Genomic DNA, 18,916 nt, shown 5'->3' on the forward strand with positions numbered 1-18,916 from the left:
TGGGGCCCACTTGGTGTGTGCTTGGGCTGAGCATTGAGCTTTACACGTGCATAGGCCGTTCCTGGAGTTAAACGCCAGCTTTGGTGCCAGTTTGGGCGTTTAACTCCAATTCTGGTGCCAGTTTGGGCGTTTTACGCCAAGATGTTTTAGGCTGACTTTGAACGCCAGTTTGGGCCATCAAATCTCGAGTAAAGTATAGACTATTATATATTGCTGGAAAGCTCAGGATGTATACTTTCCAACGCAATTAAGAGCGTACCAATTGGACTTTTGTAGCTCCATAAAATCTATTTCGAATGCAGGGAGGTCAGAATCCAACAGTATCTGCAGTCCTTTTTCAGCATCTGAATCAGATTTTTGCTCAGATCTCTCAATTTCAGCCAGAAAATACCTGAAATCACAGAAAAATACACAAACTCATAGTAAAGTCCAGAAATGTGATTTTTGAATAAAAACTAATAAAAATATAATAAAAAGTAACTAAAATATACTAAAAATTATGTAAAAATAATGCCAAAAATGGTATAAATTATCCGCTCATCATTCAACAATTTCTTATCTTACCCATGGATGAAATGGACAAAGCGCAACATTATCTACGAGCTAATTCAACCCTAGAACATCAAAACCACATAATCTCTCAAAATCAAAACCTCAAATTTCGAAATTAGGGAAGAATGGTTGAGTAAGAAATTACTAGATTCTTACCAAATTAATCCATGAGTTTTGTAGAGAATTTCAAGACAAACATGTAGCCGCTGATAGCTTGTCAATCGGAACTTCGGATTAAAAGTTATGGACGATTGAATTTCAGAAGTGAGGGTTATGAGTTTTTACCATCAATTCTCTCTTTTTCACCGTATTCTCCGAATGTGAAGTGGGAGAAGGCTTCGTTTAATATTTTTAAGGTTGGGCTTGGATTTGGTTTGGACTTGGTTTGGGTTTGGTCTAATCGGTTTAGTTTGTTGGCTCGATTTTGAGCCAAAATCTTTAAAAGTAGTGTCAAAATTTATATTTTAATTATTTTTACTTTATTAAACTATAAAATTTAATTTTCTAATTTCCTTTGAATAATAATTTATTTATTAATTAATTATTCATTAATTACTCAGAATTTACAACAGACGCACCGGAGAGTGGGCCACTTGCTGAGCGACGACGACCTAATAACCCCAGGGACGAGGATGACGGCCGGTGAGTAGGGTTTGACGCCGGCAAGGAGGGATTGACGCAGTTGAAGGGAGATGATTGATAAATTTGGAAGCATTGCTGGTTTGAGGGGAGGTGAAGCTGATTGGTTAAATTAGGGTTGATAATTTAGAGATTGTTTATTTATTTTTACCTGCATTGAACTAAATTTTAAATTTATTATTCACATTGTTTAGATTTCCTAATAGACGTCATCAATTATACATGCATGATTAATTTCCTTCAAATTACATATCCATTATCGTCAACAATAATAGTACGTAGTTGCTTATCTATACGCGTAGACATGTTACATCTCGTGAAAAGACTTAGAGCTAAGGCACAACTCATTAAATGCTTGTCTGCAATAAATATAGCGTTGATCTATATTGATCATAGACAATATAAGCATAGAGCGCTAATAATTTCATTATCAAAATGAAGATGATATGAACTATTGAACTTATATTATTATTTTGAGCGGTGGATTACAAATTTTATATGTATACAAATTCTTCGCTACTAAACTACTAGTCTACAACTCGTGTGCAAAATAATGAAACATCTTTTAGAAGTAACTAATGGAAGATGATACGGGTGCAAAAAATGGTTTTTATTTTTATTATGTTTGAATTTGTGTAAAATTTATAAATCCTTAAATGAACAAGTTATTTTTGTAATAAATTCGACTATTTTTTATGTGATTATTTATTTTTTATTAAGTCAATAAGTTATTAAATTAACTTGATTGAACTTAATTACTAAAATAATTTAGTAACATAGCATCACCAACATTTATATAGATTGTATTTCTTTTAATCATATAAATTATATTATCATATGAAATTATTCATCTAAAAATTTAAACAAATAAAAAAATATATGAATGACTACTCTCATTGGTTTATTCTCACCGACGATACAAAAAGCATTTTGTGAGAAACAATTTTTAATAATTATTATATGGATATTCGGAGAGTGACGAGCAACAAGTGCGTTAAGGCCACTTGATCGAGCTCCGTTCTCATTATTATGGAACATAAAATTGCATAAGAATCTTAAATTTTTCAATAATTAATATGTTAGACTAAGTTAAATTCACCCGCCAGGAGTTTACACATAAAAAATATTATAAAATTTTAAATTTTTCTATCATAATAACATATTTTTGTGGTGAAGATTCTCCAAAATCTTATAGCTCATTTATTTCATATATTAATTATTTATATTTTTAGTAATCTCTGTTATATGAATTTTTTTTTAAATTGTGTAAATTTATATTTTTTTTTATTAAAGTTGTTCGCATAAAACCATTTATCCCATAAAACTCAACGAGTTAAAAAAATATATAAATAACAGAATAAAATAATAAAAGATCCGTTTCAAATGCTCAAAAATAAAACTTAATAAATATATCCAATATTATAATTTTAAGCGAGTCAATCGATTTTATAAATTTATACTAAGTACCACGATTTTATAATTTAAATCTTGTTATCATTCTATGCTTTACTTACATAATTTTCAGTTTCTTATCAAATTTCGATTTTCTCAACTTGATAGTGAATGTGGGTGCGTGTTTATGTAAATGAAATGCAGTCCACACAAGTCTCAGAAACAATTTATGCCTATATTTAAAACGTGTGCACCAAAGTAAATGGTTTCTTGATTAGTCACAAGTAGAAATATTAACGAGTTGTAAGTTTGGTTGAGGTATGTTTGAAAATTTGGCTATGCATGAGAGAATAAAATTGAAGGAGACAAGGCAGACAGTGACGATGATTAGCGATTTAGCGTGACTGACTGTGACTTGACGGAATTGAGACTGAAATCTGCCAACCATAAAGAATCCAATCCAATGTAATCCAATTTGATCTGAAATAATCCATTGAATAATAATAAAATAATATGAAACTCCAAATAACTGGGTTGCTAGTGGATTTGCCTGTGTCTACGTGGAACATCCTTATCCTCGTTTCTTTGAAGCTTCCAATTCTTGTGTGACAGCTACTCTTATACCACCAGCATCTTCAACCACCCTGTCACAATAGAAACTGCAACTTCACCTTCAATTCTTCTTCTCCATACACTCTTGCTTTTCTAATAATTGTCATCATATCTCATAGTCAAGAGAGGTATGTTTCATTCAATTTTCATTTCTGCTTTATTAGTACCTTCCATCAGTTTAGAACTTGCATGCTAGATTCATACATAACAATGCTTTAATTTTTTAGATTAAGTTTAATTTATTGTTTGTATTTTCTAATCAGTTATATGCTTTTCTTATTAGCTTCCTTAACTTAAAATTCTGCAATGATAGATGGTTTATTATCTTATTCGTTTTGCGTGGGAATGTGTGCCATGTTAATTTCTGTGGCTTAGGAAATTATTATTATTCAGAACCGTTGTCTTATTATGCTAATCAGCTTGAGGTCTTTGAGCATAGTTTTCACTTATCATGTGTACTGCTTAACAAGAAATGAATCTGATGGTTCAATCCCGAGCAAAATTTATTGCAACAGAAAAAACTAACTTTTCCTAACTAACATTAACAAACTCAATTAACATAATTCAAGTATACAACTGCACAATTCAATTAGCACATGTTGAATTCTGATGAAATGTATTAAAAGAGTGGTTTGCTGAAGAACTTGAATTTCACGAGGCAAAGTTGGAACATAACAGCCAGAATTTCAAATTTCAAATTTCAACCACTATAAAGAGAATTATAGTTCCAAACCGTAATGTCATTTCAGGACATTTGTTTCTGAAGATGAGTACAGAAAGCAAGACAGTGAAAGCAGAGAATGATTTTAAACTAGTTGTGAACTACTCTAAGCACTGTGTTTGGAAAGACCTGAAGAAAGATTCATCAGGTGCAGGTGCAAATGCAGCTTCTAGAGTAAACATGTCACTATCTGCCCTTGACCCTTTATCTGAGATAGTTTGGTCTCCAAACACAGGTTTCAGCTTAAATTGTGTTGATTCAAGTTCCGCTAACAGAAATAGCAATCTTTACCAAGATGTTAGACCAAGCAGCATGGTCTTTGCTCTTCTACATGGTGGAATTTCTAACACTGATTTACCTATAGATGATGTTTTTGTAAATCCTATAACTGTTATATGCGCGAAAAGCGACGTTACTTCCGCCGATGCTCCTTCTAGAGTCATCACTCCAGAATGTCAAGCACCTAAGGAGAATGATACAGGTAAAATCTATATTTGAAATGTTAGCCGGCGTTTGTTTCTTCCTAAATAGTTTTGTAAAAGAAAACGAAAGTAAATTAAACTTTCATAATTTGTTCTTTTCTATATATAGTTTATCACCAAATAAATTAAAAAAATACTGATTTGGGCATATCCATCCTTTATATTTTGTTGTCAGTGTCCTGTTTTGTTATGTTTGCGAAACCAAACGCATCCTTAAGTCTTTTGTTGATGTCTAAAATATCTAATGAATCCTGATTTTGTTTAGGTGAGGTTGACGAAAGGCCCGTTGACAAGTTCTTAACTCAAGAGGATAATAAACCAAACCCAAGCATGGAAGAAAATCCCTCTCCAAGAAAACTTTGCAATGGTGGAATGGATCTTGCTTCTAAAGCTCCAATTGAGAAGCTTGAATCAACAGCAGATAATGATTTACAAACATTGAATAATTGCGCAGCATTGTTTCTAACAGGTAAAAAGAGATGCAAACTTCAACAAGAGTTAACAACTGGGGGTAAAAGAGTTAAGAAGCAAACTCAAGAGAGTTCATGTTCGAGATCCATGAAAATTCCAGAAACTTCAGATCCCAGATCCAGAACCAGGCAGAATAGCTCATTCATGAACTTGGTTTCAAACATGATGAAAGGATTCTCACAATCAGCTGCAAATCCTGATCACCATCTTCTCTGGGATCATGATCAGATTCAGAATCATAATCCTGAGCCGAAAAGTACAGGACTCAAATCCGATTTCAAGTGCATGTCTTGTCCCATAAAATCTCATCAAGGCCTAGATGTTACTCCAATATCATGTTGTGCAGAGAACAATAACAGTCTTTACAAACAGTATTTGAAATCAAAAGAGTTTGAGGTAAAGATTAGGCCTGTGAATTTTCACAGCAGCCATGAAAACAGGACAAATAAAGAAGGAATAGAAATAAATTCATCTCCTACCATACAGGATCAGAATAACAATGAGAGTGCTGAATCCTACGCACCTTCAGAGAGGAAGGTAACAGATAAGTTCTTGAACAAAATTGATACTTCTGGAGGTGTATGGATGAATCGATTCTTGCCAAAATCAAGTGCTCAATTGATAACTTTTGATAACTCTGTACATCCAAATTCATATAAACACTTTTCTTATCTAAAAGAAACCAAAGAACAATGTGTTGATGATGACCACTTCCTCAAGAAAGAGGCTTCCATTGATGACATACCAAAGGTTGGGTTCAATCCCATTACACCTTTCCCTGGATTCAAAGATTCAGAACCAATGGCGGCCATGTTCGCGAGGAGATTAGGCGCAATCAGACACATACCAAGAGACGCCAAAGATAACTTGCCACACAGGTAAACATTAAACAATGTTTGCTTATTAGTTTTATGGGACAAGAAGAGTTCACCATCTTTTGTTAGCTTATTTGATCTTTTGATACTTCACATGAAAAACCAAATAATAATATGAACATCCTTTGAGAAGGTTTCAGAAATTGATTTTCTTTCCTTCATATTTTAGGCATCTAAATTAACACTAATGTTTGGAGCTGCAAGTAATTGGAATTGTCAACTCCTTTGAGAAGGTTTCAGAAAACCGCACCAGCAAAAGATCCAATCACTGACAACACTTGATTCATCTTCTTTCTGCATACTGAAGAAGCTTTTTCTCCTTATCCTGAGGGAAAAGCAGGTTCATTCTCAAGTTGTACATTGCTTTTTGTCTATAGTCTCAAACATTTCATACGTTTACACACAATTATCTATAAATGCTTTCTTCAGGCCATTGAATAATCCACCACATGTAATTTTATAGACAGACTTCTCTCATATTTTGGTTACGTCGATACCATTGTATTTTATAAGATGTGATGCTAACATCCATTACACGCATTGCGCTCCTCTTTAGGGAGGTTAGTCACATTATGGAATGTCATATGTAATATCACTCATATAATTTATCCAAACATTTACTTATGTATGTGCACAATTAGTATCACCAAGTTATATCTGTTATAACGAACAACCTAGCATACACAGATGAAATTGGTTAGTTAGCAAGTTAGAAGTTAGTTAGCTCGCTGTCCAGCTGGCAGACCCAGAGATTTATCACACGTGCACTCTTTCAGTCTTTCCAGAAATTGCCTTTTGGGAGCATACATGGTGGCCTCGGGAGAATGGGGTGCATGCTGGGCCTAATGTGGGCTTGAGATTGGATGCACGGACTCCTGGACTCTTTGACGATGTGGGGCGGATAGGAGGCAAACGGGTCTTGCTATCCCTTCATGATGCGGTGACAGGGGCGGCGGTGCATGGAGTCACCCTTGAGGGAACTGAGGCCAACACCACGGGAAGGGAGAGGGAAAGGCAGAGTGAACGGCGCCCGTCGGAGGCTGGACCCCGAGAGGCAGTGGCTGGTCCGAGGAGTTATGACGGGGCCACGGGTGGGGTTCCTGACGAGGTTTTCGAGGCGGTAAGGTTGGAAGGGTCAGTAACCCACGATGTGGCTAGGATGCAGGTGCCGCTGACCAGGGGAGGGGAGGAAGAGGCTAGTCCTGCTGCTGACACTGGGACGGGGAACCTGGTACAGGGAACCGGGAGAGGGAGCCCGTTGGGAACGCACCTAGCAGCCAGTGCAGATGCCCAAGCTATGGATCACGGCGGAAAAACATTGGAAACAGGGGCTGAATCTGAAACAGAGCGGCGACGACAGTCCGAGGGAGAGGAGGCCAGGTTATCGAATGAGGAGCAGATGAAGGACAATGAAGAAACATGGAAGTTGGCAGTGGAGTCTGGCGCTCTTTTAAGCGATGAAGAAGAGGATATTATGGGTATTTTGCAAGCCCAAAATGAAAAACTAGCGGCGAAGAGAAAGTTGGCGAAACAGAAGGAGAAGGCACGAAGGTGTCGTCCAAAGAATAAAAATAAAGTGAGAAAAAATTTGTCTTCATGATTGTGAGTTGTTGGAATATTAGGGGGTTGAGAGGTGACGGAAAATTGAGCATGGTGAAGTCGTTGAAGAAGAATTATAACTTAGGTATGTTGGGGTTGCTTGAAACAAAGAGGGAGGTAATTACTAAATATGATGTTGCAAGAATTTGGAGAAATAGTAATGCGGGTTGGGAGTTTGTGGAGTCTGTGGGGGCGAGTGGGGGTTTAATGTTAGTTTGGGATGACATGGTTTTTCAAAAACGAAATTATTATAAAGGCGAGAGGTGGTTGTGTATTGAAGGAGTGTTAGTTCAAACGAGCTTTAATTGTGCTTTTTGCTTAGTGTATGGGGCGCATGGAAGGGAAGCGAAGCGGGTGGTGTGAGAAGAGCTGAGTTATATTGTGGGTCTGTTCCAGGTGCCTTTATGCTTGTTGGGAGACTTCAATGAGATTTTGTAAGTTGAGGATCGCAAAGGGGGGACGAGTTTGCCGGCAACAGCGGAAGAATTTAAGGTTTGGGTGCATGACATGCAGTTGATAGATTTACCGCTTTCGGATAGAAAATTCACATGGTTCAGGGGTCGATCATGTAGTCGGATTGATAGGGTCCTGGTCAACATTGAATGGGCTGAGGAGTTTCCGGATATTCGACTTAAGGGTGGTCCGAGAAGTTTGTCAGATCACTGCCCATTGATTGTGGAAGATGCGAGGGTAAGAGGGGGCCCTCGTCCATTCAGAAGTTTGGATTCCTGGTTTACGCACGAGGGTTTTCTGAGGATGGTAAAAACAGAATGGAGAAGCTTGGGTGATGGTCCGTTTACGTGTAAACTGAAGGCGTTGACTACATCGTTGAGGAAATGGCACAAGGATAACTTTAGTGACATGGATAAGAGACTGATGCGGTTTGAGGATGAAATCAAGAAGATTGACAATCTGGTTAGTGATGGGATCTATGATGATACGACAGAGGCTAGAAGGAAGGCGTTGGTGAGTTTTTGTGAAAAATGGTACATTAGGAAAGAAGTCCACTGGAAGCAGATGTCTCGATCCAAACATGCTAGCGACATGGATAAGAATACCAGGTATTTCCATAACATTGCCTCAGTTAGAAGACGGAGTAACAGAATTGATGCACTGATGATTCATGGACGGCTTGTGCGGAATCAGGCACGAATGAAGGTTGCAATTAGAGGATTCTACAAGGATCTGTATAGACAGGAATATGCGCCGCGGATTGGTATTAGGGATGGATTGGTAAAGCAGATTGATAGTGCGGAAGCTGAGGCTTTGGAGGTGTTGCCGACTGTGGAGGAAATCAGGGAGGCAGTGTGGGACTGTGATTTTTATAAGGCGCCCGGCAGTGATGGGTACAATTTAAACTTTATCAAGCAATGCTGGGAGGACATTGGCCAGGAGTTCATTGCCGCAGTGATGGGGTTCTTCCAAAGTGCCAAGCTACCAACGGATGTAAACGTCACGTGGGTGACGCTAGCCCCTAAATTTGTGGGTGCTAATGAGGTACGGGACTTTCGGCCAATTAGTATGGTGGGGTGTGTGTGTAAGGTGATTTCGAAGGTTTTGGTACGAAGGATGAGCACAATTATGCCGGGTTTGGTAGGAGAGACTCAGACAGCGTTCGTTAAGGGCAGAAAAATTCATGACGGTGCGCTCATAGCCTGTGAGATGGTGCATTGGCTCAAGACGCGGAGGAAGAAAGCGGCTATAATCAAGCTGGATTTTCAAAAAGCGTATGATAAGGTCAGATGGAGTTTTGTTGATATTGTGCTACAGAAGATGGGTTTTGGCCAAAGATGGAGAAATTGGGTAAGGGAGTGTGTCAGCACAGCCACTATGTCAATCCTAGTTAACGGGTCACCATCCAAGCCATTCAATATGGAGAGGGGCCTGAGACAAGGGGATCCTCTTTCGCCACTTCTGTTTGTGCTTGTGGTAGATGTTTTACATAGGATGTTGGGGGAAGCTGTCAGGAACGAACGCATTGCTCCGCTTCTGGTAGGGAGAGATCATATCGAATTGTCACACCTCCAATTCGCAGATGATACCATATTGTTTTGTCCTCCGGAGACAGAAACGATTGTGAATTATAAGAGGCTGTTGCGGTGCTTTGAGCTGATGTCTGGTTTGAGCATCAACTTTGATAAGTCGAATCTGATCTCGGTGAATTGCGAGCAAGGATGGGTTGACCTGGCTTGTGGTTTACTGGGGTGCAAGCAAGCGGTCTTACCTGTCAGATACCTCGGGATTTTCTTAGGAGCAAACCCACGCCTGGTGAAGACTTGGAAACCGATCATAGATAAGGTGGAAGAGAAGCTTAGCTTATGGAAAGCGAAGGTCCTTAACAAGGCAGGTAAGCTTGTCCTCATTAAATCAGTGCTAAATAGCCTACCAATGTACTACCTAAGTTTATACAAGATGCCGAAGACGGTTGCTGATAGGCTGATTGCACTACAGAGGCAATTTTTGTGGTGTAAGGAGGATGGAAATTATGGTATCCCTCTAGTTAAGTGGGAGCTGGTTCAGGCACCGAAAAAGGTTGGGGGCTTGGGGGTTGGAGATGCAGTGCTTCGAAACACGGCGCTCCTGTTCAAATGGTGGTGGCGGTTCTCAAAGGAAGGGTGCCCGTTGTGGAAGAAGATTGTTTGTTCTTGTAACAGTTTGAACCCGGATGTGATGTTAGCTTATCAGCCTTTACCGGTACATGGTGGACCCTGGAAAGACATATGCCAACTGGATATGAAAGAACATCGGATACGAGAAAAAATGGTTAGCGGTCTGGCAATGGAGGTAGGTAATGGAAGAAAAACCCTGTTTTGGGAAGATAACTGGGTTCAAGGTGGGCCTCTAAAAGCGAGTTTTCCAAGACTTTTTTCTATCTCAAACCAACAAGGTGATGTGATACAGGATTGCGAATTTTGGGATGGGTTAGAGTGGATTTGGAACTTCCAGTGGAGGAGGGAGTTGTTCCAATGGGAGTTGGAGCTAGTTTATCAACTTCATGAGAGGTTAAGGCCAATAAAGTTATCAACTGGTCAGGAGGATAATGTTGTTTGGAAGTTTGATAACAAGGGTGTCTTTTCTACTAAATCCTTTATGCAGGTCATACAATCTGAAACTCTGTCGGCCGAGATCACGAGCTATAGTTTCACAAGTGCAATCTGGAGAGGCATGGTACCTCCAAGAGTGGAGCTGTTTGGGTGATTTGTGTTAGTTGGTAGAATTAATACTAAGGAGAGGTTGAGCAGATTGGGTGTTATTTCTCATGGTGATAATATTTGTGCTCTGTGTAAAAAGGAGATAGAATCGGTCCAACATTTATTTCTTCTGTGTGAGTTTACATGGCAGGTGTGGTGCACTTGGTTGAGGTATTTTGGGGCAGATTGGGTTGTTCCTGGAACCATGAAAGGGTTGTTTGAAAGTTGGACTGGCATGCACCGCAGAAAACAAGAGCAGAGGACATGGCTGGCTGGTTTCTTTGCAGTGATCTGGAATATCTGGTTGGAACGGAACGACATAATCTTTAGGCATCAAGAAACAGGGGTTGAGAACGTCCACAGCAGGACGCTTTTGAGCTTCCAAGAATGGAATTCCAGTGATTCTCGTGGGTGTTGATGGCAATGCTGGAGATGCCAAGGGGAATTGTTGGATTTTGTGTAGACAAATATCTTTTATTTTCTGATTACTTGTGCTCCACTCTTTTGTGTTGAGTTTCTTTTGTTTCAAAAAAAAAAAAATTTGTAGCATCTGTAACTAACTTGCTTAGCTTGCACATTCATTCCCCCAAATTCTGTTATTCAGTTATTTTTCTCTCTGCTTTAAGTTTCTTGTTAGCCACGCTTCTCTTCTCTCTGTTCTTCACGTCTGTTCCTTCATAATATGAGAGATTTTATGACTCGTATGGGAAGAAATTTTCTTCGATTCTAAATTAACTCTAATCCTAAAAGGAAGCTATAGATTTTGGCTAATTTTTTTTTTTAAATCAACAAATATGATGTGAATAAGTTGAGTTTTTTTTTAACGTGGAGATAAGAAATGTGAGGGTCGGATTTCGTAATGAAATTTTATGAAATTTGACCCTGTGATTTTTTTTTATTTTTTTCATAATTTTTGTGATACACCCCTTATTTTTGTGATACAATATAAAACGCAACTTCTTCTTCAATATTAAAAATAAGGGAAAGTATGAGGAGCCAATGGAATATTTATACAATGTGTACAATGGAGGTTTATGGAGTATTAGAGATATAATCATTAGTGTTACCTTTTTCCATCAGTTGAAGCTTTTGGGATGAATGGTATCATGACATGGTATTAGAGCGTTAGATTCGAAAGGTTAAGAGTTCGATCCTTGGTGAACCCCAAAATTAGTTTAAGGTTTTGGAAAGATGTTTATTATCGCTAGTACTCGGATGGTTATTCTAAATAGTATGGGGGATGTTCATTTTATAATTCAATAGTCCATTGTACACATTGTACAAATAGTCCATTGTCTCCCTAGCGGAATCCAATAAAATAAAAAGTGACAAAATCTAAGACACTGCGAAGACAAAGACTCAAATTGGAGGAAAAATAAAATAAAAGAAAGAAAAGAAACTAAGAGAGATGACAAAAATCGTTGAAGTTGTTAAGTTCTATTAAGTTGGTGTTATTTGACCGGATAAATATCACCTTAAAATTTAATAGATTTAATTTGTTTAAGAAATTCGTAAAAATGTAACTTTTATACTAGATGTGATTTTGAGAAATTAAAAAAAAATTATAACTACATTATAAACTAGAAAAATCTAGGAAATCAATATTAATTTAGCCAATTAAAATAAAATTCAATTAACAATTAAAAAAATAAATACCAAAAAAAAAATATCCAACACTAAAAACAATAAAAACATTTAAAACTTAAGTAAAAAATGAAATAAAGTAATACTAATTTAGAATTTAAGGTTTAAAATTTAAAATTTAAGGTTTAGAAATTTAAGATTTAGGTTCATCGGATGCAGATGCAGTGCGGTGGCCGGCAAACAGTGTGATGACCAGTCAACGGTGTTGGTGGGTGGCTAGTGGTAGTAGATAAATTTATGGTGTTAAAAAGAAAAAGAAATTGATTAAAAAAAAAAGATAATTTAAAAAATAAATGAGTGAATGGATGGTTTAAACATAGGCCAAGAATTATTTATTTTGCTGAAGTTATCTGTTTTTGTCGGCTTTCTTATAGAGTTGTAATGACTAATATTTTTGTCATGTACCCGCTTGATCCAATCAAGTTTCTGTTTTGTTTTTTTTTTTTTGGGATAGGATCCATCAAGTTTAAAGTGTGAGCTTATCGTGAAAATTTTAACTATGGCAAAAAATAGTGGAAAAAAAAATGATTTCATAATATTATAATGTCAAGTTAAAAATTACTCAGTTCATCTGAGAAAAATAAAAAACTTACACTTCAGACTTTAAGAGAATGTTAGAATGTTCGTGGTTAGTTCTGCGCAAAGGGTGCGAGTCCTCTAGGAAATTTCCATTGGCAATACTTTGTGTCATGTGAAAAATTTTTCAGTCAAAACCTGTCTTGCTCCATTACATGAAATCAGAATCAATACTCAAATATGTGTCCTTATGATAACGTATGTGATGTTGCCTGGTAGGTAGGAGCTGATGATCATATTTATAAGAGATTTATCGAAGTAAAAAAGTGCTTTATTATCCCTTTTTGGTTGATGAGAATGCATACTACCTAAAAATAGTATTTGCCTTTTCCCTTTAATTAGGATCATGTCAAATATTGTGTCCTCCAGAATTCTGCCAACCAAGTCAATTAAGTGGTCCTTTTTTCTTGTGAAATGATTGTTCTTGGCTACTACTTTGTTTTCTTATGATTTTTAAAACTATTTTTAAGTAAATCTAGTAAAATCTAAATTTATTAATATTAATAGATTGATAGGATGTAGACAAGTCTGTTTCATCTTTAAAAATTTAGGTTTAATCTATAAAGCAAAAGCACGGGTACTTCGCTTAGTTGTTGTGTCTATGTGTCAGGCACATTTCAGACACAATACTCATCGACACTCGTCGGACATGCGTCTGTCGTGTCCAACCGTGTCCTAATAAAAAATAAAAAATAAAAAATAAAAAATTTTTCTTTGAACACACTTAGACACACCTAAATACCATCATGTATCAGCGTGTTCAGTCTTATTCTTAACATGTATTCTTGAAATTATTTTAGAAATAATATATATCATTATCTATTAAAACAAAAAATATTTTAAACACTTTATATAATTAAAAGAAGACATTAAAAAATAATAAAAAATTATTTTATATTTTAATATCAATAAAAAATTAAAATATTATTGTAATTTATTTAAAAATACTTTATATTTTATATATATGTCGTGTACTTATCTTATAAGATATAAAATTTTAAAATTTGTGTATCCGCATATTCCGTATTGTGTTGTGTCGCGTGTCCGTATCCATACATCATAGGTTTAATTCTTTAGAATATTCAAATTGAATTAATCATATCTCTAACAAGAGAATCAATAATCTACCCCTAAAGATTATCCAACTTCTATTTTGGAACTCTACTTTGTTAAGTTCACTTTAATCTCTTCTTTTTCTCGCTTATCGTAGAGGATGACATCCATGAGTGGTGGTGCACCACCTCAAAAGGTGGCCCGGAGACTTCAAGACTTCAACGAAAGGAGATCTAATTTGATCAAAATAAAAAGCATAAAACGAAAGATCAAACAAAGTGGAAATGCTTACTTGTTCAAAAACTTGATCAGTCTATTCTATATATCTTTGGTATACAACCTTTTGCCGATCTTTTGTCTACTTGTTCAATTAGTTTTGAACGCGCAAAAGAAAATTAGTCAATCACAACAGAATCAGATTTTATCAATTTTAATTGTTGTACCTTTCAAATTATTAATGGAACACTTTCATGTGATAAGCTTGTTTAAGAAAAATCTCGGGAGGCAAGATTATCAATCTATATGTTAATATTTAGTAGTCACTCTACCCTAAAGATGCTGATGTTAATAAAATCATTTTTTTAACGAATATAACTAAACTAAACTAAACCTAATTATTATTGAAGTCTTTTTTTTTTTTGAACAAGTAAGCATTTTCACTAAAAAAAATAACATGCAAAACCTACCGAAAAATAACATTCAAAACATAAAAAAAAAAACATCAAAAATCTGATGAGAACATCCAAAACCTAAAGAAAAAAAAATATCCAAACTAATTTCAAAATAAAATATTTAAGATCTAATAAAAAAATTTTAAAATCTAAAAAGAAATTCTACAAGAAAAAAGGTCTATGGCCACGCTTTTTCTTGCCACGCTTTAAAAGCGTGTTTAAAAGTGGTCAATGGCCATGCTTTTACGAGGGTGGCGATAGATTAGAGATTTAGCCACTTTTTTTTGCTACGCTTGAAAAGCGTGGCGAAAGGGGTCTACGGCCACGCTTTTATGAGGGTGACAATTAATTTGAGATTTTGCCACACTTTTTTTTGCCATGCTTAAAAAGCGTAGAGAAACAGGCACGCTTTTAAAGCGTGGCAATAGAGTTTTGTTATAGTGACATTTTAAAAGCGTGGCCGTTTCTTACAACTCTTTTGACACGCTTCAAAAGCATGGCCAAAAAGGTTAATTTTTTTTTTCAAAAAGGTTATAATTAATTAATTACATTACACACCTGTTTGAAATTCTACCAGTCTACCTTTCTCCTATCCTAAAACTCTTCCAACCCTTTGTATTTACCCTAAAAAGAAAAGCCCTTCTAAAGAACCCAAAACTCTTTGAAAGAACCAGTACTCCGCGACCCCAGCAATCCGGAGAACATGCCCGGTGCTCCCTGTTCTGGCATACTAACCTTACCCCTTTTTAATTCACAAATCCTAACTTAACACCCACCACACTCCCCTCCTTTCCCCTCATAAAGATCGCCGTAGCCCCACTCCCTCTTTTTCCCTCTCCAGCGCACATAACACAATACACACACGCACCACCTCACCCATGTGGAAGAGGAGAGCTCGAGGAAGGAGACGTTGCCTTGCTGCCAGCTTCGTCAAAGACCAGCCCGCCGCCGCTGTTGAGTCAAACCCGAGAGAGAGATGCCAATCATTTTGAACTTCAAAGGATAAAGTGAGATGCCAAAACTGTTCAGAAGCAAAAAGGCTATAAGTCCAGCTCATCTAATTGAAGCTAATCTTCATTGATAAGTTTGGAATTTATTGTATATTCTCTTCTTTTTATCCTATTTTATTTTTAGTTGCTTGGGGACAAGCAACAATTTAAGTTTGGTATTGTGATGAGTGGATAATTTATACCCTTTTTGACATTATTTTTACATAGTTTTTAGTATGATTTAATTACTTTTTATTATATTTTTATTAGTTTTTATTCAAAAATCACATTTCTGGACTTTACTATGAGTTTGTGTATTTTTCTATGATTTCAGATATTTTCTGGCTGAAATTGAGGGACCTGAGCAAAAACTGATTCAGAGGCTAAAAAAGGACTGCAGATGCTGTTGGATTCTGACCTCCCTGCACTCGAAGTGGATTTTCTAGAGCTACATAAGCCTAATTGGCGCGCTCTTAATCGCGTTGGAAAGTAGACATCCTGGGCTTTCCAGCAATATATAATAGTCCATACTTTGCCTGAGATTTGATGGCTCAAATTGGCGTTCAAAGTCAGCCTAAAATATCTTGGCGTAAAACGCCCAAACTGGCACCAGAATTGGAGTTAAACGCCCAAACTGGCACCAAAGCTGGCGTTTAACTCCAGAAACAGCCTAAGCACAAAAAAGCTTCAATGCTCAGTCCAAGCACACACCAAGTGGGCCCCGGAAGTGGATTTCTGCACTATCTGCACTTAGTTACTCATTTTCTGTAACCCTAGGCTACTAGTTTAGTATAAAAACTACTTTTAGAGATTTATTTTAAGTCTTTGACAAGTCTTTTGATCATATTGTACACGTTTGGAGGCTGGCCTCACGGCCATGCCTAGACCTTTCACTTATGTATTTGCTACGGTGGAGTTTCTACACCCCATAGATTAAGGTGTGGAGTTGTGCTGTTCTTCATGAATTAATGCAATTACTACTGTTTTCTATTCAATTCACGCCTACTTCTTCTCCAAGATATACTCTCGTACTAAATTCAGTTAAGTCAGAATAAAGGGGTGACCCGTGACAATCACCCAATCTTCGTTATTCGCTTAGCCAAGGTCGCGTGCCTGACAACCACAAAGCGATCTACATGATGTTCAACGTAGTCATTGGACGCCAGCTGGAGTATATTCTCTTGGGTTTCTAATCTAAGATTAGAACCTTCATGGTATAGGCTAGAATCATTGGCAGCATTCCTGGAATCCAGAAAGTCTAAACCTTGTCTGTGGTATTTCGAGTAGGATCCAGGATCCGGAAAGTCTAAACCTTGTCTGTGGTATTCCGAGTAGGATCTGGGAAGGAATGACTGTGACGAGCTTCAAACCTGCGAATGTGGGGCACAAGTGACAGTGTGCAAAAAGACAATGGTCTTATTCCGACGCTAGCGGGAACCGACAGATGATTAACCCTGCGGTGACAGCGCAGATGGATTTGTTTTCATCCGAGAGGATCATACAGCTTGCCATGGAAGGAGGTAACGCATGGTTGGAAGAAGGCAATAGGAAAGCAGAGGTTCTGAAGCAACAAAGCATCTCTAGACACTTATATGAAATTCCTACCTATGAATTACATAAGTATTTCTATCTTATTTTATATTTTATTTATATTTTAATTATCAAAATCTCATAACCATTTGAATCTGCCTGACTGAGATTTACAAGGATGACCATAGCTTGCTTCATGCCGACAATCTCCGTGAGATCGACCCTTACTCACGTAAGGTTTATTACTTGGACAACCCAGTGCACTTGCTGGTTAGTTGTGCGAAGTTGTGAAAAAGAGTTGAGATTACAATTGTGCGTACCAAGTTGTTGGCGCCATTGAGATCACAATTTCGTGCACCAACTATCCACGCAGACGCGCCATGTACGCGTACACGTGGATGCAAAAATTCTACCCCCAGCCAAAAACCCGAGAGTTAGGCCTACACTGTGCGGACGTTGGGCCTAAGGCACAAACCAACCCACGCGTACGTGTCGTTGACTCTAATTGCGCAATGCACGCGTACGCACGCTGCGCGCGTGCGCGCCGATAGCGCCACCTATCCCTCTGGTACAAAAACCAGAAAGTTATGCCAATTTTGTGCCCATTTCGTGCCCGCGACTGACGCGCAGGCGCACTTCACGCGTCCGTGCCGATCGCCACCTTCATCAGGCACGCGCCCGCGCCGGTAAAGAAAAAGAGTTTTTTTTTCTTATCTTCCATTTTCTTTTGTCCATTGCATTCGCATACTTTTATTCTTTGCATTTTAAATAATGGTGTTGAATTTTCTTACTCAATTGTTGAGAATTTCTTGGTTAATCTTGGTGCTTCTTGACTTGTTTGATATTGTTGGGTGATGAAACTTTTAAATCAATGCTTAATCTTGTATGACTCTTATATTCTTTGTGCATTGATATGAACTTGCATGTCTTTCGTGACCCACTCTTTCTAGTCGAACTTGATGCTTTTGAGTGCTCTTCATGCTTTGACTTTACTCTTGCATCAAGTGTTAGTTAATATGCCTTAGCTTATATTGTTTTCTCACTCACATGTTGTAGCTACCATGTAGTGAGAACCTTACTCTTATTTGGCATTAGCCCTCGCCTATGTTCTATTTGCTTTGATATATTTGTTGTAGGCTTAATTTTCTTTCTTTTTCTTTCCTTTTAGGTTGGCCACCGAAAGAGGAAAAGGAAAAGCTTCTAATGGGGCAACAAACAAGTTCATCCGCACAACCTTTTGAAGGAGCTCATCAATTGTAGCAACCCATCCACCTTGCTCTTCTTTGCATGCACCGAGGACAGTGCTAATTTCTAAGTGTGGGGAGGTCGTCCAACCGATCTCCATGGGTAACAATTTCCTTCTTTCAACACCAATTCTTGATTTTCTTTGTTAGATTAGTTGTTGCATTACATGATAGATTGCATATTAGTTAGAATTTGTACATATTTTACCACTTCTTTTTATGTTAGGACTACTTGATTAGGGTGATGATTTCTTTTCCAAGAAAAATTGTTTTAGGACACCTTACCTATTTGAAATTTTTTTTTGTGATAAACTTGCTTGAAGAATTTATTTTGGAACATGGTTTTTGAGCAAAGAACACAAGTATGTGAGTTTTGAGCCTAATTGGGTGGTTACATCATATGACCACTTATTTTCATTCTTGTGTGCATTATTCTCTTCCTATGATTGTAATCTTTGATTTGTTTGATTCTTTGTGTCCATTATTCCATATATACATGCATTTATATGATTGAGGCCATCATTTCATTTAGCTCACTTATCCAAATAGCCTACCTTTCATCAACCATTGTTAGCCAATTTTGAGCCTATTTAATCCATTTTGTTCTTAATTTTAGCACATCACTATCGTTAAGTGAAAAATAATAAATATCCCTTAATTTGAATCTTTGATTAG

The 18,916-nt window shown here is 37.1% G+C and overlaps 2 protein-coding genes across 2 annotated transcripts; both read left to right on the top strand.

The window, feature by feature from the left end:
- Nucleotides 1–2,732: 2,732 nt before the first annotated feature.
- On the top strand, nucleotides 2,733–6,372 carry LOC112778156 (uncharacterized). Its single transcript, XM_025822509.3, has 4 exons — nucleotides 2,733–3,323; nucleotides 3,945–4,397; nucleotides 4,664–5,747; nucleotides 5,914–6,372. The coding sequence occupies exons 2-4, from the start codon at nucleotides 3,962–3,964 to the stop codon at nucleotides 5,924–5,926; spliced, it is 1,533 nt and encodes a 510-aa protein (XP_025678294.1). The 5' UTR covers nucleotides 2,733–3,323; nucleotides 3,945–3,961; the 3' UTR covers nucleotides 5,927–6,372.
- LOC140182338 (uncharacterized) lies at nucleotides 6,263–10,952 on the top strand. Its single transcript, XM_072228504.1, has 6 exons — nucleotides 6,263–6,304; nucleotides 6,386–6,440; nucleotides 6,530–7,295; nucleotides 7,367–7,460; nucleotides 7,857–10,511; nucleotides 10,686–10,952. The coding sequence occupies exons 1-6, from the start codon at nucleotides 6,263–6,265 to the stop codon at nucleotides 10,950–10,952; spliced, it is 3,879 nt and encodes a 1,292-aa protein (XP_072084605.1).
- Nucleotides 10,953–18,916: the final 7,964 nt, after the last annotated feature.

Source organism: Arachis hypogaea, chromosome 19 (assembly GCF_003086295.3).
Source record: "Arachis hypogaea cultivar Tifrunner chromosome 19, arahy.Tifrunner.gnm2.J5K5, whole genome shotgun sequence".
Taxonomy (NCBI): Eukaryota; Viridiplantae; Streptophyta; class Magnoliopsida; order Fabales; family Fabaceae; genus Arachis; species Arachis hypogaea.